Source organism: Protopterus annectens, chromosome 4.part0 (assembly GCF_019279795.1).
Source record: "Protopterus annectens isolate FY-2018-M chromosome 4.part0, PAN1.0, whole genome shotgun sequence".
Classification (NCBI taxonomy): domain Eukaryota; kingdom Metazoa; phylum Chordata; order Ceratodontiformes; family Protopteridae; genus Protopterus; species Protopterus annectens.
Genome location: NC_056733.1, coordinates 797,721,103 through 797,738,924, shown reverse-complemented (window position 1 = coordinate 797,738,924; position 17,822 = coordinate 797,721,103). Strand labels below are relative to the sequence as shown.

Here is a 17,822-nt window from a genome sequence, read left to right as displayed (position 1 = left end):
TGGTCCAGTAAAGTCAAACTTATTATGTGTGATTGCACACTGAGTGAAATGGCAGTTGGTCGAATGGCATTGCTATATCATTTGGAAAAAATCAATGACTATAAGGTAAAGTTAGGCTTTCCGATGATGTAAGGATTAAAGGCTGTGTTGGGGTTAGTATTAGGGATAAGGTAAGTGGGGATGTTATGTTCTGCATGGAGGGTATAGAGCCCTGGTTTGTCTCTGAAAAGAAATAACATGAATAATTAAGTACATGGCTTTTTGTGCATTTTCACTGAATTTGTGTTTCAGTGATAATGGTTTTCAAATTTAATATGTTTTTGCTGTCAGTCATTTGTGTTTCAAACTATAATTGACTCACTAACCCAAGACTGAGGATGTACCATGAAGATGGTGTTACAAATCCAGAACTTCTATACCAAACTTCATATCCAACTTTATGAGGCCAAATCTGATAAAGAGGGCCATCAGACATTGACAGCCAATCACAGATCCACAAATGCTCAGGTATGAATCTAAATGTATATCCAATTTTATGAGGCTAAATCTGATAAAGAGGGCCATTAGACATTGACTGCTGAGCACAGATCCACAAATGCTCAGGTATGGATCTATATATGAGGCTTGACTTCATCAGAGCAGTCACATTTATAGGCCCATGCCATCACTGTACAACAGAGAGCTCTTGGATTATCAAAATAACTCTCAAAGATCATGTTACTCATGTAATACTTGGGGACTTAGCTTCAATGTGGAGAATGATGCTTTGCTGTAAATGCATCTACTCAGTTAATTGCCTGCCAACAGTCCAGCATTTCTCTCTCGGTTTTTTTTTTTTTTGCTTTTTCTGTTTATACTATTGATATTAATATAACCTGTTTGGTTTCCTTTTCCATCCCGAAGATCTCTTATTCCATTGACTTTTTCCAAGGGCCAGTAGTGGTAAGCACTGGCTAAAACCATGAAACCTGTTGTAAAAGAAACAGTTGGTCACAATTAGTAAACATCCCAATTAAGTTTTCAGCATTTAAAATTGCAAACACATTCATATAACATTGATAATCATTTTATTCTTTATGAAACATTTTATTATACATGCCCAAATCCCAGTTGTATTAATTTATGCAAATGTATGGCCATTGGCATCAACCCCCTTCTACCCATTTTGTACATGGGGGAGTTCACATCAATAGTGACCAAATCACCTACAGCCAATGAAACTATAATAAAGTGCCACTTGAAAATTTAACATGCCCACCCATTGCATATAGTGACAAAAGACATTTGCAAGTCAGATACCATAAACCACTATATTAGTACATGCATAAAAGCAATACATATTGCTCTAAAAAAACAAATGTCAAGAAAGTATGAAGTCCACTAACAATCACAGCTTTCAGCCATGGACCTTTTTCAGTGTTCAGATATTGCATGAAAGGCCTGTGGCTAGGAAGTCTTCTTAAAAAAAGATAGGTTGCTTTGCAAAGCAACCCTGATATAAATTTATGCAACTCTCCTTTGACATGGAATGAGAAGCTATACCGGTACCAGATGTGGGCCATCTCATTTCCAAACAATTTCAGTCTCATCAGCCTAACCAACAATGTATGTAAAATGACAGAGACTGCAAAAATGTGTAGTTTTTTTATAGACACCAACAGAACAAAATAATAATTAGATTTCTTATTAAAAACAAATAAAAAAGTTACTGATATAACAATTGTGCAAATGGTTATAGGAGCTATGCATTTAATCCTATGGCATTTTGGTCGACATCTGTTTAGTCAAATAAAATTTAGTTTATATGGGAAAAATGAATTTAATTGCATAGTGACTTGATCGACATTTGTTAGTCAACAAAATTTAGTACATATGGGAGCCATGAATTTATATGAATGGCATTTCAGTCTAGATCTGTTTAGCCAACAATATTTGGTCAGCTAAGGAGATAATCAACAACTATGCAATATCTCACAATTCTCAGGATTGGGAGATATGTCCTTCCCCGACACTATATAATCTCACAGTTGGTATATAAAATTAGCAGGGGGTGTGAGGGTGAAGGAGGGGTTGTCCTCCTTTCCAAAATATTTTTCAATCTTTTGTTTCTATTTTGTATGCACTAAGGATACTGATTAGTGAATGCGGAGTAGCATTTTGACATTTGCATTGTTGACATATTCTGCTTGATGTCACGACTGCTGATGTTTGGGTATTTTGATATATCTGCATATGTTTTTCGATAGATAAACATATAGATATACATACATAAATATTAAATAACTAATAAAAAACAAAAGCTAGAATGAAACTGACAAACAGGAATACACTTCATGAATGTCATAGTACTAAAAGTGAGTGCTAGAGGGAAGCAAACAATAGATCAGACAATTATCAAAAATCTACAGTTATTTATTTATTTATTTATTTTACTTATTTTCATTTAGACATTTTTCAACTCTGACCTGGAGGAATTAGGCAAGTAAACCAATGAAAAAAGGGTTAATAGAATACTATACAATGACTGGCCACTAACTTTCAAAAACATACACTCTGATTGGTCCAGCATATACCAATAGAAAAAATATATATACTATACCTTTTTAGGTCGAGATGTATGAAATTTAAAATCCAGACAGTTTAGAGGTACAAGAGAGGCAGGGCAGAAATACAAAGAAAATATCTCTCCAGTACCTCTAAACTGTCCAGATTTCAAAGTTAAAATAAATAAATAAACAAATAAATAAATAAAGAAGCAAAGGAAGTCTTCCCTTCTCTGCTGCTTCTTTTCCAAGGCACTGACGTACTGCATAAGCGTGGGAATGTAAGTCCCATACGTATGTGCAGTACATCAAAAAAGCTGCAGGATACCTAGTGGAAGAGCACCACTGAGCCATTATACAATGACACTGTTTAAGAAAAGTAAGTAATTGTTTTTCTTAAATAACGTCATTGTATAACAGCAATAACCAACAACCGGGTGTGAAATATTGAAGATTTACCCATGGTTGACTTTGTTTAATCACTCGGGCTCACACCAGTCATGAGTAAATTTTTAATATACCACACCCAGTCACTGGTTATTGCTATAACAGTATATGAGACAGTATGGCATGCATTCAGTAATTAATACCTATAGATGAGATATTATGGCACTTATAAAAATAAATATGTATACCTCATTATACAAGAAGAAAATTACAATCAATAAAGTGATAATAACAGGATTAAAGCTGCCAGTTAAACCAAATGAAGCTATATAAATAAGCATGGTTATTAGGTCATACTTAAAGTAACCACGTACAGGAGAAATTGTGCTTTTGTTACTCACTGAAGAAATGAATGAGATTTTCTTACGAACAGATACGAAGAACAGTGTACTGTACAAAGTTAAACTATTTAATTATGTCTAAAACAAAATTAGAAAAAAAACAAAATTAGAAAAAAAACAAATAGCTGAGTCATTAATATACTAGATGAAGTTTAATATTCACTCCTCTGCCTAATTTACAAATCGACCAGGCTTCTCGTTTAAAGTCATAATATTCATATCCATCAATAACTGAGAGTGTATAACTTCTGTACAGGACAAAATATTTTAGTGATTGCAGTTTTTCCTCATTTTGTCTCACTAAAGAAAAATTGTCACTAGACTGATTACCTTGTTGTTGCATGTCCTCTCAGGAACTCTAAAATTCTAACTCTAATTTTCCTAAGTTTTTGTTCTATATAAAATCTTGGGACATGAGCATCTGATGACATAAACTACCTGCACAGCCTGACAATTATAATTCTTTGTTACACAAAATCTTGTCCCACTCAGTCTGTACTGGTAGCTATTCATGTAAATGACAGCATGAGCATCTTAGGTTAGTCCTTCAAAAACAAAATCCTATCTTCTGTACTTAGTGCAAAACATCTTGAATGGAGTAACACAGACAAAAGCATAAGAGAGTTCTTTTTATGCTACACTTGGTTCCCCCTGCAATGTTTTTAAAAAAGTGAATTACCAAATAACATGAACCAAAAGTTCCTGAGAATTTTTAATCTATGAAATGGATATATCTAGCAACAAAGAACCCATCCTTCTGTGAGGGAAATCTCTTGATGCCATAACTGTTAAACACCCTATGCATTAACTGTCTGTGAAACCCTTGTACCTAATTACATAAATTAGACAATATTTTGTCAGAGTAGTCCCTGTCTAAGAGCCTAAATATAATCTCTGGGGCCACTTGTTCCTTTTTTTTCCTCAGAATACAACTTGCCAGTTTGCAAAAACTCTTCATAAGGGGAAAAAATCTACTAAATGCTAGGGAAGTGTACGAGATGCCAATAATGTGTTATCAGAAGTTGACTTATGATATCTATCTATATATCTACCTATATATTATATGTGTGTATGTGTGTGTGTGTGTGTGTGTGTGTGTGTGTGTGTGTGTGTGTGTGTGTGTATATATATATATATATATATATATATATATATATATATATAGGATCCATCAATATGTTCGAAGTTTCACTACTTCGAACCCCACTTCACCGAGTCCACTTGTTCGAAGTAGTGAAACTTTGAACATTGACTTCGGCAGTCACACTACAGCACGGAATGGGAATATTCCCTTTTCCCCACTGTAGTGCGATCTCGGAGTTGGTATATTTAAGTAGGGGGGCATAGCCCCCCACATGGGTGTGCAGGGGGGGCTTGCCCCCCTGCAAAAACATGTTTTAGTGGGGGGGTTGGGTAGCCTGGGGAACTAGACTTCAGCGAAAGTGCACTTTTGTTTAAGTGGACTTTCGCTGAAGTGTAAGGTCTACTGCTCTATTTCAAAGAAGTGTATATTTTCGATGTAGTGCATTAGACATATATATATATATATATATATATATATACATATATATATATATATATATATATATATATATATATATATATACACACACATGCACCACCCACACTCTGAAAATCTACTCACACCTTCTCAACATGGTTTTAGATCAAAGCATAGTACTACAACTGCCCTACTATCATTCCTTAATACTATATTCCTTGCTAGAGGTAACAACAAACTTGTCTCCTGCCTATTCTTAGATCTCTAAAAAGCTTTTGACACCGTCTCTCACCCTCTCCTTCTGCACAAAGCAACCAACCTTAACTTCTCCCCTGCTATTGTTGCATGGTTTTCCAGCTACCTCACTGACAGATTTCAAGCAGTGAAGTGGCAATCTGCACTCTCCCCTCCTCTCCCAGTTAAAATGGGTGTCTGCAGGGTTCCATCCTTGGTCCACTACTTTTCAACATCTTCACTAATCTTCTTTATTTTTCCTGTCCTCAGTCATCACTGGTCAAACACGCTGATGATGCTACTGTTATCACTATTGCTGACTCTCCCTCTGAACTCATCTCTACAACACAGACTTCCTTTAACTCAGTAGAAAACTGGATCTCTGATAACCATCTTATACTTAACCCAAAAAAAGTAAGCTACTGTTTTCTTCCTAAAAACTACAAACACATTAAATCCACTTTTACAGTCCTGTCCCTCAATAACACAAACATGGGGGTGGAGACTAGCACTAAACTCCTTGGTGTCATCATTGACAACCAACTTAAATTCGATCTACACATTAACAACTTTATCAAGAAAACTCATCAGAAACTAGGGCATCTCTACCGCAACAAAATGTTTCTGACCAGTGAAGCTAAAGTAACTCTCTCTTATTCCTACCTCCTACCCAGTCTATTATATGCCTCTCAAATTCTTACTTGCCTCAACTCCACACTTCTTACCAAACTTGAATCTACCTACAACAAGATAGCCAAATTTGCAGCCCATCAAACTTACAAGTCACATCACTGTCTCTCACTCAAACACCTTAACTGTCTAGAACTACCTCACCAGCTTTTTCTCCCTCAACTCCAGATCATTTACTCTATCCTTTACCAGTCTTCTTACTGTCCTACTCTGTCATCTGTCATCTCCCACAATTCACCTGCTAGATCCCTCCAGAGCTCTAACCTAGAGCTGCTACAAATTCACAAACCTAAAACTAAAAAAGGATGCATTCCCTGTAGCAATAATCTATCCAAGGCCTAGAACAAACTCCCACTAGAGATCAGGTCACTCAAGCAACTTAGTAAATTCAAGATAGCCACCCCCAACAACTTATCAAACCTAACTGCACATCTCTATCTGCTCCCAACTTATGTAACTTTAACTTTCTAGACCTTGTCTCACATTAACTCTCTATCCTAGGCACATTACATACATTCTTATCTGCATAATGTAAGAGTTTACATCAGGTGACAAAACTATTGTTAGTCCTTCTGAATAATGTAGGATTCTAAATCTGACAGACATAATGATTAGTTTACTGTAGCAAATCCTTGTTTGTCATGTATATGTCACTTTGAATATTTTCTGTAAACCAGTTGTTGGTTGTTTACTTATTTTTGTGAATGATAATCTGTAGAACACGTGGAGCTTTTCTCCCTGGGCCTCTGCTGAAAAAGGGTTCCTTAGCTCAGTTGGACAAACCCAGTCAACAAATGTAAAATAAATAAATATGTATATATATATATATATATATATATATATATATATATATATATATATTTATTTATGGGGCTACCACATATTATCAAATTCTCACTTACCCGAAAATTACATTCATGAGATAACTTCACCGATAACTTATTTTAACAAACACTGGGATCACTGAAGTTGTCCTCCAGGAAACTAACCACTTGGCCCTCATGGTGAACTTTACCCCTTTCCCCACTACAGTGCGATCTCAGAGTTGGTATATTTAGTTAGGAGGTGGGGGGGGGGTGAAGCCCCCCACTTGGGTGGGTTTGATTTGCTTCAGTTCATTTTTTTTTTTCGTGGTAGCCAAGTAGTTAGTTTCCTGGAGTACAACTTTGTTGATATGGGCGTTCATTAAAATACATCTTCAGCAAAGTCGTCTCATGAATACAAAGTAGACAAGTAGACACAAACATATATATATATATATATATATATATATATATATATATATATGTATATGTATATATGTGCAACTGAAGCTTGTTCTTAACACATTAACTCCTAGAAGTATCTTGATCAGCACAGAGACATGAGGCACCAAGCCTCTCGGAGCTGTTCACATGAGTGCTTTATGTAAGTGCACTGACTTTAAACATGATTATTTTTTTTCCAAACACCTTTATTAAATTATCACTTGTGACATATTATCGTCTCCCCACAGCAAGTGCAGCTTGCAAATGTAATAAAACCATAATCATTAGCTTACAACTTGCCCTTGTATTTTTTTAGAAATGCTGTACTGCAATTTAAAAAAAACAAAGCTATTTTACATTGAAAACACTGCATTACCATTGTGCCTAAATAGCTCACCATGAGTTAGTGCAAGTGACCATTCAGCTGTCTTCTAGAAAGAATCTGTTGTGCTCCTCTCCCACTGCATAATGCACTACTTTTCAGATTTATTATTTAAAATAAAAACTTAAAAATGATTGAAAAACACTAAAACAGAAGCAAAACCAAATTTAATTATTGGATGGTGCATTGGTGCAGCGGTTAACATTGTCGCCTCACAACAAGAGGTTCTCCGATTCAATTCTCGGCTGGGGTGCCCTTTGTGCGAAGTCTGCATGTCCTCTCTGCATTCATGTGAGTTTCCTTCGAGTGCTCTAGTTTCCCCCCCACATTACAAAGACATACATGTTATACTGAATTCAATTACAGTATCATCTAAGGGGAGGATTTTTAGGAAGTTCCAGTTAACAGATGATAGTGCAGTAATGAATATTTCTGGGTTAAACATGAAAAGGTTACGTATTGTTTTATAAATATGCTGTTTAACTGGATGTGGATGTGGATAATTGTGTTTCGGGTGTCAGTTGCAATGGAGTCCTTATTTGAGTATTCACATGTTCTTATGATAAGGTCCAAGTTGACAGATTCTTATGCCCACTGGGCTAAATATCATGTCTTCAGAATTGTGATAGTCCTCAAGATGTATCAAATATGAGCATTGCCTAGTTATTGGTCTATGTTTGGCTATCAAAAGAAAATATCAAATTGCTAAATATCATACGTAAAACATAGAAATGGTACATTACTGAAAACGTCTTACTTCGAAAATAAATTCATTGAATGGCCATAATTGGCCGACATCACAAACGCAATCAACCAAGGTGGGGGCTTTGCCCACTACACCTCCCCAACTATATATATCAAATACAATATCGTACTACTTTGGGGAATAGGGCAAACTTAAAAGGTTTCCTTCACTTACCTTATGCATTGCCGTACTTCCTGGTTGTTGGTCAACTATGGCCATTCGATGAATTTATTTTTGAAGTAAGAAGTGTTCAGTAATGTACTGTTTTGATGTTTTACGTATATTTAGCCATTCGATTATATTTTCTTTCGATAGCTGTACATAGACCCCTAGTTAGAGTGCATCTCCCATCTAAAACAAGCATGGAGCTTTTAATCTCGTGTATCAAATAAGAGTAGCTTGATTTTTCCAATGGAGTTGTTTGATTAAAATAGTTGTACTTTCTGGAAAATCACGTCTTTTTTTGTCATCCTCTTTATTTCAGCATAGGACTTCAGCTTGAATATTTGCAACAGGCCTCTTTATGAGTTCTCTGTCTTGCTTTAGTACTTTCTCAGCACAAAAAAACTCTCTGAAGCACAAAGACAAGCAGCAGACATAGTCCATGAAACTCATCTGGACACCTGCGGAACTGGTAGCTGACCACAAGCCTTGTTGGAGTCCTTACTGTGTTAGAATGAGTAGAACTTTAATCCATCATCATTGAGAAGAGTTGCTGTTCCCAGATAATTTTCTTCATTCTGGCAGAATATCCAGATTTTTGCCTCATATTTTTCATCTGTTCCTCATAAATTTTGTAGTTTTCTGGCAAATCACTGAGGACTGAAGTCACTACATAATGACATACATTTGACTTCCAGACTTCAATCCCATCAAACAAATGAAAGGCTAACACAAATCCTGTTATTCTAGCAACTTTCTACATTTAAAAGATCAATGTTTAAAATATGTCCCTATTTGTGGGCCTTTGTTCCCCGCATTGTTTTAAGCTTTGTCCAGATATCTTGTACTAAGAGGTTCAGAGGTATACCCGATATCATTCATGTTTCACCTGAGGACACACCTGAGTAATGTTACATTCAAAGATCCAGAAAAAAAAAGTGCTGGACTGTAAGTGTCCATCTGTTGTCTGATTAGACTAGTAGTATACCATGCATGAAAAAGATGAATGAACACTAGAATAATTCTATTTGTTTACGTTCATATCAGTGGTATAGCAATAGGGAACCTGAAATATTTACCTACCATGGCCACATGTACTTAGCTTCTATGGTCCAGTAAAGATCTCTGTGGACCTTCTAATATCTGACATCTGCAGGGGTCTGCTTTCAGTGTCAATGGGTTAAGCTAGCATAGCATGTAATGTTTCAGAGCAATCTATATCACAAGATTCATCTCAAGGAACCATAGCCTCTATCCCACAATAGTGTTGACTTTGATTATGTCTAGGTGTGTTTCATGAAGTATGTTCCTAATGGACAGTGAAGTCAGAATGACTAGTTTAGTATCTTTCAGCATGTGTCTGTGACTCTGACATGTTCATTCACTCTCACAGTTTCTACATTTCTTTCAAATGTCCATCTCACTATACTATGTTCTTATCTTATGTGATTATTTCAACATCCATTAAGTCATATCTCTCTTTTTGTGTTATTTTAGATAGGATAAGTGCTCTTGAGATGGCATATTCATAAGTGAAAGTATTCCTAAACTCATTTGTCACAATTATTTACGTCTTTTGCTAAAATAAGTATGTACGCACAGATGTAATCTGCAATACAGTCCAAACCTTTTGGGGTAAAATATTTGAATTTGTATGGCATAAATTTCAGGGCCAATTTATCTGTGTAAAGATGGTTTGAATCAGGGGTTGTTACAAATTTTCTCTACAGGTTGGGATCTGTCAGAAAAAAAAAATCTTTCCTAAATAAATAGATGTAAAAGTTACCAACTTTCATATAAACCCAACAACGTGGTTATGAAAACTATTTTTTTGAAAATACCTATAAACTTTTTAACTGGCAAAAATAATCACTCATCTATTAATTCTCTTTGTGATTCTGTTTTACTTCTAGCTCTAGAGCATTTGCATATACAACCCTTGTTATCTTTCCCCTAGGGATAGAAAATTGGGTAAAATCTGAGTAAAACTGGCTAGGCTTGTTAAGTGCTCTTGAGTTGTTTGCCTAGTAATGTAATATGAACTTATTTCTAAAAATGTCTCACAGTCAGGATTAAGATATGCAGTCAGTATATCTGAAATCAGGTACTTTTTTCAGTTCATCTAAACAGATGCAATGTCCGCTTAGAAGCAGTGTCTTTCATTATTAATAAATCAAAAACTGACTCTCTGAAGACCCAGGGAAAAGAAGATTTAGTTGTCTTTTTTTTCTTTGTGTATATGTGTCTGCTTGAAGCACTTTGGTTTATTTTTCTTTCATAGAAGTAGTCACAGGCTGGCAGTTGGCAAAGATTATAGCTATAAACTACATTTTCTGTGGTACAGAGTTTGGTTCCCTCAGCCCTTGCTTGCCTACTATGTGACCTTGAGTAGGTTACTAAGCCAGATGTTGTCCCCGAAAAGGGACTGGTGTGCCAAGTTTGCCACGCCATGCAAACTCATGACATCTCCAACATTGTCTGGAGTAGACAAGTCAAACAATACATTAGCCCATACTGGGGTCAGGAAACATTGCTAAGGATTTGCAAGGAGTATAAATTATGAATGGCCCTACATGTCAACTTCCCACATACACTGAGCAGGCCATATGGATATATCAAATGTATTTATGTGATGTACCCAGAACCAAGGGCTATAGTGGTTGTTTGCAGAAAATTAGTCAGTAAGAATAAAGAATTGCAGTTAAGTCATCAATCCATAGAGAGCAAGGCCAGAAATGTCCTCCAAGCAGAGAACCCAAATAGCAACATGACATTGGTCTGTTCTGTGTACACTTTTTTAAACTGATTCCAGCACATGAAAATTTTTATTCCTCTATAATTATTCTTACAGAGATCTTCTTGCTAGAGGACAGTTCAGCTTCTATGAAACAGATTATTTCAGATTAGGTCTTATCGGACCAGCATAAGGGCATATACCTCCTATATATATATATATATATATGTATAAAGCAGCATATTCTGGTAGGTACCCCCAGTGAAACAGGTTGCACATTGCATGCAGTTTTCATTTTATTCTAGTTAGTATTACAGCAGTCAACTACAAATTTAAACAGCACTCCTTTTTTTGGGGAGGGCTTAGCATACCTAGGGTGGGGCAAGAGGGGCTACTGTCCAGTGCACTAAGTGTTGGGTGGTGCTCTTAAAAGCCGGTATTACATTTTCAGTCAAACCTAAGCACTGCAGCATTCTGCATGTGGTCTAAAATATAGCAACTGATTGCTGCAGTTTAAAAGTGTGACATCATTACTCTGGACCAGTGATCAAGGTGCCTCAGTCCTTCACCACTGCCACCAGTACAATTTCCCTTAAGAGCACACAGAGAATGCGCACTCCAGTCCTGGGGCTTTTCTTTCACTCCAGGCCCCAAATAATCCTCTCCACTGACCACTATAGAGTTGAGTCCTTAGCCAGGTATTCCAAGACAAGTCCTCCACCACCCACTCTGTGAAATCAATGCTCTTAGTGTCCCTGTTCAAAATACCTGTCACACACACTCTCTTTGAGATTTGATTTTCACACACATACACACATACACACACACACACACACACTCTCACACACACACACACACACACACACACACACACACACACACACACACACACCTGGAAACGGCAAGCACAGCTTACCTGCTTCGCCACCTCCACCCAGACAATAAGGTAGATTTGCTGTCACCAGAACACCTGAAGCCAACCACTTTAAGGCTCTTACCAGGGTACCTAATTACACATAGCAAAATTAACACTTATACAAATAGTAGTGTTTAACCAAGCAGCAAGACTTTCAGGAATATGGAGCCACAGTGCCACTAAATAAATGAAAGTACTCTCAAATGATAATATTTTCTAAAAGATCAGCCAAAATGAAAGGTTTAGATATATTTAATAATAAATAATAAAGACATGATAATATTGAATATAGTAACACAAAATAATACACATAATAACACAAAAACATTTGTGGAGGCTCTCAATAATAATCTGTCTAAGCAACAGAGACCTCCAAAACAGAAACGCAAGCAACCGCCATCCCCCAACACAACCCAAATGACACATAGCCCACAGACTCAGTGAGCCACTCAACTACAGCCAATAAGGCAAAACAACGTACCCAACACACTAGTCATGAGTGACTCTATAATCAGGCATACTGATGTCCCACTCACCAGGCTAAACAAGGAGAAGGTTACTGTCGGCTGCCTGTTGGGTGCCAGGATCCACCACATAACCCATGCACTTAGGTCACTCCGCAACAAGTACAAATATGACTCTGTCATTGTCCATGTTGGTGTCAATGACCTGAGATGTACCTCCCTGGACTACATGAAAAGAGACATGGAAGAGCTCTCTGATCTTGTAGCCCAGGCAGGTATGACCCTAGCCCTGAGTAGCATTCTGCCATCGCCCAGAATGATACCGCAGTACAAGGACAAAATGATTGACTTCAACAATTGGCTAAGCCTCTGGTGTCATTCTAAGGGGATCCAGTATCTGTCTGCTTGGGATGACATGGTCGACAGACCATGATGCTTGTCACAGATGGCCTGCACCTGTCACCCCTGGGATTCTGGATACTGGCTAAGGCTCTTGCTGCCCCTATAGTGCCTTTTTTAGGTAAGGTTCAAATAACAAATTCACCACCGTAACAGGAACAGGCAAGCAAAAACTGAGGGTAATGCTACTCAATGCTAGAAGTCTAAATCTCAAAATGCACTCGCTCGAGGCACTCCTTAAAATGGAGAACATCGATATATGTGCAGTGACTGAGACCTGGTTCAAGGCTCCAGAGAGCACTCCTGCACTACCAGGCTATAACTCATATCACACTTTTCGGCCATGTAACCTGGACCAAAACACCAAAGGCAGAGGTGTGTCCATATTTATTTATTTATTTTACATTTGTTGACCGGGTTAGTCTAGCTGGATATATGTCCATTTTCAGTAGAGGCCCGGGGAGAAAAGCTCCAAACATAAATAATGACAAAGTTAACAATACATAGAACCATAAAGAATCACAATACAGAGGTAGCATTAGTCTAGAGAACAGTTATAATATTAAATTTGTAAACTAAACAATTTTAGTAAAAATTAAACTAAACAATTATACAAATACACTAGAAGGTATGAGGAGGTATTAGTTAAGGGAAAAGAATCTATATATTATTCTAATATTCCAGAATAGGAGTAGTAAGTAGATTTGGAGGCAAAGGTTGCAGGAGTAGGGATAGGGTTATGAATAGAAAGTGAAAAAAGATGTCAGTCTGGGTTAGTGCATGGACAAAGCCAATGAGCTTTCAGATGTTCTTTAAGATGTTTTTTAAAAAGAGAAGTAGAAGCAAGGGAAGATATTTCAGCAGGAAGCTGGTTCCATTCCATTAAGGATATCCACACCTCCAAGCTAGTTACTCAGCATAATGCATCCAAGGTTATCCAACTGCAAATAACTCTGGGTAAAACGGCAATCCAAATTGTAGCTTGCTATAGATCCCCCACCATGCCCCAGGATTCCCCCTCCTCTTATCTTGATGCACTGGAAAATATTAGGGTTCAACAAAACACCCTAATAATGGGTGACTTTACCTATCCCACCATTAACTGGGAAAACTACTGGTGTACCAACTCCTTAGCTCAATGCTTTCTGGAATTCATAAACAACAATGCCCTGGATCAACTTATCCACACCCACCAGGGGCAACAATATCCTAAACCTAGTCATTAACAACATGAGTGACCGGTGTTCCACACCTGAAGTCAACTCCTCGTTGGTCTGATCCAACCATAAGCTAATCACCCTTGATATCCCATCCCACCCCCACCCCCCATTAAGGAAACCATGGTAAAAAAATTTTCCAAAGCCAGCTTCATACTTCTTAAGACAGAAGTAGTGAACTTCATGACGCCCATGCAGATGGACAATACAGTTACAACTGCTGAATCTTACACAAATGCACTATAAGCACTTACACGAGTGCATGGATTGTGCTATCCCAAACAGAACCAAGACACTATCCTCCAAAAAGGAAGCCAATCTGGTGGTCCCCTGCCATAAACAAACTGCACAACAGAAGGAAGAAACTGTTGCAAAAGAGAGTAAAATCCCATGAGTGGAGGAGCTCCCAGGTCAGCCTCAGTAAGAAGCTGAGATCCCTTATAAGATCCTCCAAAGCTAGCTATGAAAACAAAATTGCCACTAATTCTAAGGACAGCCACAAAGCATTCTATAGCTATATCAAGAATCTCGATAGCAACACCCAGATTTGCTCTGAGTTACAGCACAATGGCACGAAAATTACAGAACCAGCTGATATTGCCAACATCCTGGCAGACAGGTTCAGTGCTAACTTTAATCCCCCCCCCACCCCCTAAAAGGCCCATATCTATACAGAAAGAATGCAGAGTCCCTGTAATCACAACTATGCAGGTAAAAGCTGCACTCTCTAAAGCTAAAAACACAGCATCCATGGGACCGGACAACATCCCAGGCTGCATTTTACATGAACTTCAGAACGAACTGGCACCCCACTTAAGCACCATGTTCAATAATAGCCTTGCATCAGGCTTTGTGCCCACTGAATGGTGCACAGCAACAGTTATCCCACTCCACAAAGGGGGAGCCACCACTGATCCCGGGAACTATTGACCTATAAGCCTGGCAAGCCTGGTCTGCAAGGCCATGGAACGTATCATCACGGAACTCATAAACAAAGACATTGGTAACCTCCAAACTCTGGATCCCAACCAGTTTGGGTTTGTGAAAGGCAGATCATGCCTCCTGAACCTGACTGACTTTTTTGAGGCAGTCACCAAAGCCATAGATAAGGGTAAGGTGGTTCATACTGCCTATCTTGACCTCGCCAAGACTTTTTACACCATCCCCCATTCTAGAATTAAAGCTAAACTCAGTAAACTAGGTATAAATCCCTACGTCATAAGATGGGTTGCCAACTGGCTCACTGACAGAACCCACACTGTAAAAGTTGCAGACTCCAAATCTGATCTCAAAGCAGTGACAAGCGGAGTACCACAGGGTTCCATCCTGGGACCTCTCCTGTTTGGTATCTACTTCTCTGAAGTACAGGCTAACACAGAAGGCCTCTGCCTAATGAAGTTCGCAGATGACTATATACTAGGAGCCATAGTCATGTCCCCAAATGATGTGGACGTCCTACAGAAGGGCCTCGCTGAGACAGATGCCTGATGTCAGAGCCATGGCCTCATGCTCAGTGCCAAAAAGTGCAGTGTCATCCCCTTTGGTAAAAACTCTGTACCCATGAACTACCACATAGGCAGCAATCTACTTAACACCGAATGTGTGATAAGAGACCTTGGGACCCAGGTGGACAGTAGTCTCTCCTTTGATAGTCACATCGCCACAGTAGTCAGGAAGTCCTTCTACATGGCACACCTCATCATAAAAGGGTTCTCATCCAGGAAAAAAGAGGTCATTGTTCCCCTCTACTTGACACTCATTAGACCCATTATAGAGTACAACGCCCTTTTGGAATGTACCTCACTAGACATCTGCAGCGGGTTCAGGCGCCTAGGCAGCGAGACATTTCCCTGCGATACATTTTGGCTGGGGACACATGGCGGAAGTGACATTCAGCTGCAGAGAAATATGGCTGTTTGTTTTCCCCCTGTGAATTTGGTTATTGAAGTTGTAGGTATGACAACACATTCTTCTCTTTGCCCACAGGGAATTTGCAAACAGCCATATTTCTCTGCAGCTGAATGTCACTCCAGCCATGTGTCCCCAGCCAAAATGTATCGCAGGGAAATGTCTCGCTGCCTAGGCGCCTGAACCCATCTGCAGCAGCTGGAAAGGCCACAGAAGTACCTCACAAATAGGATTACTGGCCTCAAACAAATGCCCTTCACTGACCACCTCAAAAAACTCCATTGCATATCGCCTACTCCAAGGTGATCTCTGCCTAACATATAAAGCTATGTCAAACCCAGAGCTGCTGGACATGTTACACCTAAAGAAATCCCAATCCCTCAGAGCTACACGCTCTAGGGACCTAAACCTTGTCACCACAATAAATAGGACATGCTGGAGGGATAGATTCCTGTCCCAGAGACTTCCTGGAACAGGCTACCCATCTATGTCAAGCAAAGTTCTTCATTAGCACTCTTCAATAAAAATCTTGATGAGTGGATGGGAAATAGGAAATACACCCCGGGGATCACTTCTGTGTCTCTGCTCAACAGTGGCACATGAAAATAACTTTCTTGGGTGGTGTAAGCCAGGGAACCTTGTTGGCTAGGCTTACGTAGGCCCTTAGGCCGATAGCCTAGTACCTACCTATGAACCTATGAACCTATGAATATCTACTTACAATAAACACCTGGGTTTCAATCACAGGAAATATATTAAAAAAACACAGATAAAAAGATTCACATATATACAGAAAAAAACATCTGGCTAATCTCACTATATATTTTTAACTGACTGAAGAATTACTGTTCCATAGTTACTTATTAAAACAAGGCAAGATGAAAATGGATGCATGTGCACTCTTCATATCACTCCCTAGTAGTCAAATACAATTTCAGTGCTGGCTACAGAATGACATCAAATCTGGTCATCTGACTTTGTGGTTCCCAATCTACCCTCAAACTAGAAAGTGAGCTAGGATCTGGCACTGATGTGTCACAATACACATGTAAAACTTTAGCTAAGGTTTATTACAGCATATGGAAACTGTAAAACATTCCAACACTTCCACCCCTCCTGCAGAAACAAACAAGCCATTCTCTGGCATTCCGGGGTAGAAATTAGTTCACTAAAGTGAAAGAGCTCTGCACGGCCAAACCAAATCAGGAACAAAAACACAAATGGCTTGCAGTAAGGTGTACATAGCAAAAAAATTCAAAATACTGCCATGTAGAAGGTAAATCAAAGTTTAATCCTCCATACCGGTTTCGGCATAACTGCCTTCATCAGTGGAGGATTAAACTTTGATTTACCTTCTACATGGCAGTATTTTGAAATTTTTTGCCATATACACCTTAGTGCTGGCCATTTCTATTGTTGTAGCAATTGGTTCACCACTAAGGACAACAGAGCAGGATCCCAGCCCAGGCTTTTCACAGATATTGCATCTCTGGCCTAAACCAAGTCATTTAATTTCAAGTTATTTTTCTTAAGGTTAGCTGGGCTGAGCTTAACGCTTCCCTTCCGGTATTCTCTGTTAAAATATATACATTTCATCAGTTACAACAATACAGTCTGACATACATGTATATTTATTCTCTGTCCAGCTGGACCAACTGTTGATACATTTTTAACACAAACAACTTAACAAATAAAGTTTTTACACCAGCATGTGTACAAATCAGTTTGATATTCAAATGACATATAATTCTTTACAAAACTCGAGCCTGCTATGCTGGCATATGTTACACATGCACTGCCCTACTCCTCCTGGCACAGCTAACATTACCTCATATCATCATAAAAAGCAAAAAAAAAAAAAAAAAAAATCTCTCACTTTTTTTTTTTTTAAA

The 17,822-nt window shown here is 38.3% G+C and overlaps 1 protein-coding gene across 2 annotated transcripts in view; it reads right to left on the bottom strand.

Moving 5' to 3' along the window:
* Positions 1 to 17,822, bottom strand: part of ADGRD1 (adhesion G protein-coupled receptor D1) — a 2,063,662-nt gene that overhangs the window by 1,909,078 nt on the left and 136,762 nt on the right. For both annotated transcript variants that reach the window (XM_044068759.1, XM_044068760.1), the window contains exon 3: positions 876 to 968. In XM_044068759.1, the coding sequence (XP_043924694.1) occupies positions 876 to 968 (93 nt within the window). The remainder of the gene's footprint in view (positions 1 to 875; positions 969 to 17,822) is intronic.